The following is a 4,285-nucleotide window of genomic DNA, read 5'->3' as shown; positions in this document are numbered from 1 at the left end:
TTCAGGTTAGTATACATGATTAGGATACTGTGCTCTTTTCATTGTTTCATTTTCCATCTTATGTCTAGAGGCAATAAAGATTTGGTTGCTGTTATTAAAATTAAGCTGAGAAATATGATTAAGATGAGTTACAGTGATGGAAATGTTCTATATCTTAAAAGAGATGTAGGTTACAAAGCCATATCAATTTCTTAAAATGGTATAGATCAGTTCTCAACCTGTGGGTTGCAACCCTTTTGGGGGTCGAATGACCTTTTCACAGGTGTCGCCCGATTCCTAACAGTAGCAACATTACAGTTATGAAATAGCAACGAAAATAATTTTATGGTTGGGGGTCACCACAACATGAGGAACTGTATTAAAGGGTTGCAGCACTAGGAAGGTTGAGAACACTGGTATAGATGAGAGTGGTACATGTCAATTGATGTAAACATTACCTCAAGAAAATAGCTATATAAAAGTAATCTTTGTGTGGGAGGCAGGAAGTGATGGAAGGGTATAGATGAAATAAGAATGACAAAATGTTATATATCTAGAGGTTTATTATACTGTTTACTCGTGTGTAGAAATTTTTCCATAATTAACATTTTTAGAAGGTTCCTTGTTCCTTGTTTTATTTAGAAAGTTCCATGCTTGAGAAGATAGATCCCACTCTACACTAGAAAGTCAACTCCAACTAAGATCAAGCAGAGAAGTGCTTCCTTGAAAGAATCTAATGGAATTGCCTTAACATTAAAAGGCCATTTCTTTGGCAAATGCAACAAATGTCTCCTCTTTTTAGTCTGTTGAGATATTCTTGCGGTATTTATCTCATCTTTACCAATATTTGCAGGAACCTTATTTTGAAATGCTTTTAAAAAGAGATTTCAATGATCTAAATTGAATTAGATATATGCTATTATTAAAATTTGCCTTAAATGAAAAACAATTCAGTAAGTTGTGTTTTAAGGATGTCTATAGGTAATGGTGCACAAGACCTCTTTAGAGTATTAAAAAGCAAAGATGTAAGTTTGAGGACTAAGGTAGCCCTGACCCAGGCCTTGGTATTTTCAATTGCCTACCCCAAAGGCTTCCATCTTTATGGAACCAGAATGACCAGTCTTTTACAACAGAGCTGCTGGTGGAGTCCTACGACCCACCATTCCGTTAGCCAGTGAACACTTGAACCACTGTGTAGTGGTCAGTTATTTGGCAATGTCAGATAGTCCTTTCTAGTACTGGGTAAGTGAGCTTTAAATAAAAATAATAAACACAACTCATTGCCATGTAGCCAATTCTGACTCTTAGCAACACTGGAGGGCAGAGAAACCCTGGTGGGTTTCTGAGGCTGTGAGCCTGTATGGGACAGAAAGCCTCATCTTTCTCCCATGGAGGCCTGGTGGGCTCTAACTCCTGACCTTGTGGCCAGCAGTCCAACTCATCATCATCATAGTCTAATCCATAGTTAACCTTATTCATATCAGTTGAATTTGTGGTATTTTATGAAAAATACCCTTTTTCAGTCTAGCAAAGGCATCAGCTTATACTAAAGTAATTACATGAGTATTTTGTGTGAGTGTGTGTGTGTACCCACTTAAAATGGATCTAGGACTCACCTAGATTAAATTTGGATGCATTTTGTTCAAATAATTGAGTTCTCATAGATGACTACCAATTGATTAAATGAAGGTAGGAGAAACTGTTTTATACTCCCAGATACGTACCCTCTCTTACTTGGAATGATATTCATCTAATTGCTTCTTCCACTAGCCTCACTCCAACCCCATGGGTTTAGTTAGTTCGCGCAATATTAAATAACTTCATTTCAATATTCCTAGATGACAGATACCAGGGAAGACCCTTTTCAATGCCAACAGGCCAGAACCCTTCTCCAGTAAAGTTTATTGTTTTCTTCATATTTCTAATAAACACATTGCCTGAATTGTAAGCTTATACTGATTGCTAATAAAACAAATGGTAAACTTTCCTCTCAAATTTACTAGGCATTGAACACAATGAATTTATGTAAGGAAAAATTCTGAAAGATTCTGTAAATCAGACTTTGACAAGAAATCACATTTTCATTTATCTAAAGATTTTTTAATACATTTAAACTTGTTTGAGAGTAGGAACTGGATTCTAAACATTCACAATACTCTTCTAAAAAATGTTGCTTGGTGGCAGACTGTACACTCAGTGAGAGCAGGAATTTGTGCGTATCTTTTATTGTTTTATTCCCAGAAATGTGGAAGCCTGTACAGATGAATATTTGCTAAATGAATAAATGTGTGTTGTGTTAAGCAAAGAGTGTTGCGTACGTAACTGGTGCTTTATTAAGGAAGACCTTTGCTTTCACAATTATTGTTATCTGCCTGAATGGGACTGTACAGAAGGCGAAAGAGAATATATAACTCACTATAACCAAGTAGGTGCTGGGTACTATTACAATCAGCTTTGTATCGAAAAATACACGAAGTTGAAAAGCAGAACGCGTGGTGGCGCTGCAGGCTAAGAGTGAAAACCAGCTCCGCAAGACTCCATGATTTGACGCCATGAAAATCTAAGCAGTTTCTGGGCGTTCACAGAGGAAGGAGATCTTTTACATGACTGGGGATCAAAGGGTCTTTTTTAGAGCGAGGCTAGCTATCCTCATATAAGTCAATGTTGCTGTGTTTTTTTTTTTTTTAAAAAACCCTCAAGATTATTGGACCAAGATAGCTGGATTTACTGTAAAATAATATTTTGTGATTAAATACTTCATCTTCTGGACACAAAGGAAGGATGGAAACCCCGCCGCTCCACAAAGCCCTACTGAAAAGGCAAGTGACCGTCATTCTTATTCTATTACTGTGGTGGGAGGGGGGCAGTGCAATCATTAAGTATTCTATTCTAGAAGAGAGAGAAAGCGGGTCTTTCGTCGCCAATCTAGCGAAGGATCTGGGACTAGACATAGGGGAGTTGGCCGCGCGGGGCCCCCAAGTTATCTCGGAAGGGAACAAACAGTATTTGCAGCTCCAGCAGAAGAGTGGGAGTTTACTCCTTAAAGAAAAACTGGACCGGGAGGAGTTGTGCGGTGACACGGACCCATGTGTACTGCATTTCCAGGTGTTCTTGAAAAACCCGGTGCAGTTTTTTCAAGGTGAACTACAGTTGCAAGACATCAATGACCATGCACCAGCATTCTTGGAAGCGGAAATCCTCCTGAAAATTTCAGAAAATAGCCACCCAGGGACTGCGTTTCCCTTGAAAATAGCGCAGGATTTGGATGTAGGCAGCAACACGGTGCAGAACTATACAATTAGCACCAACAGTCACTTCCACCTTTTCACGCGCAATCACAGCGACGGCAGGAAATATCCAGAGCTGGTGCTGGACAAAGCCCTGGACCGCGAGGAGCAGCCTGAGTTCAGGTTAATCCTCACAGCCTTGGACGGTGGGTCACCACCCAGGACTGGGATGTCCCAGGTTGTCATCCTGGTCTTGGATATCAATGACAATGCCCCTGAATTTGCTCGGCTGTTTTATGAAGCTCGGGTTCCAGAAAACAGCTCTGTAGGTTCCCTTGTCATCAAGGTTTCCGCTAGAGATCCAGATGCTGGAACCCATGGGGAGCTCTCCTACGCCTTTTTCCATCCTTCAAATCAAGTCCTTCAGGTTTTTGAAATAAATGAACGTGTGGGAGAAATTCGTTTGAAGAAACGTGTAGATTTTGAGGAAACCAAATCTTACCGGATGGAAATCGAGGCCTCAGATGGTGGAGGTCTCTCTGGGAAATGCACTGTGGCAATAGAAGTGGTTGATGTGAATGACAACGCCCCGGAGCTCACCATGTCATTGCTCCTCAATGATGTCCAAGAAAATTTCCCTGAGACTGTGGTTGCTATTTTCAGAATTTCAGATCCAGATTCAGGGAACAATGGGAAAATGCTCTGTTCCATCCAGGATCATCTCCCTTTCCGTCTGAAGCCAACCGCAGATAATTTCTACACCCTAGTAACAGAGAGGCCACTGGACAGAGAGGAGAGAGCCCAGTACAACATCACCATCACCGTCACCGACTTGGGGTCCCCCAGGCTCAAAACTGAGCACACCATCAGGGTGCTGGTCTCCGACGTCAATGACAACGCGCCCACCTTCACCCAAACCTCCTACACCCTGTTCATCCGGGAGAACAACAGCCCCGGCCTGCACCTGGGCACAGTCAGCGCCACCGACAGAGACGCGGGCACCAACGCCCAAGTCACCTACTCCCTGCTGCCGCCCCGCGACCAGCACGTGGCGCTCGCCTCGCTGGTGTCCATCCACG

At 41.9% G+C, this 4,285-nt stretch overlaps 1 protein-coding gene across 1 annotated transcript in view; it reads left to right on the top strand.

Annotated features, from left to right (window-relative positions):
• Positions 1-2,588: 2,588 nt before the first annotated feature.
• Positions 2,589-4,285, top strand: part of LOC105978611 (protocadherin beta-14-like) — a 12,661-nt gene continuing 10,964 nt past the window's right edge. The window contains exon 1 of the mRNA XM_045284736.1: positions 2,589-4,284. Within this exon, the coding sequence (XP_045140671.1) occupies positions 2,761-4,284 (1,524 nt within the window). The 5' untranslated portion in view covers positions 2,589-2,760. The remainder of the gene's footprint in view (position 4,285) is intronic.

This window comes from Echinops telfairi, unplaced genomic scaffold (genome assembly GCF_000313985.2).
Source record: "Echinops telfairi isolate 266 unplaced genomic scaffold, ASM31398v2 ScPeMD7_7469;HRSCAF=8507_0, whole genome shotgun sequence".
Lineage (NCBI taxonomy): Eukaryota > Metazoa > Chordata > Mammalia > Afrosoricida > Tenrecidae > Echinops > Echinops telfairi.
This window is presented reverse-complemented; position numbering and strand designations above follow the sequence as displayed.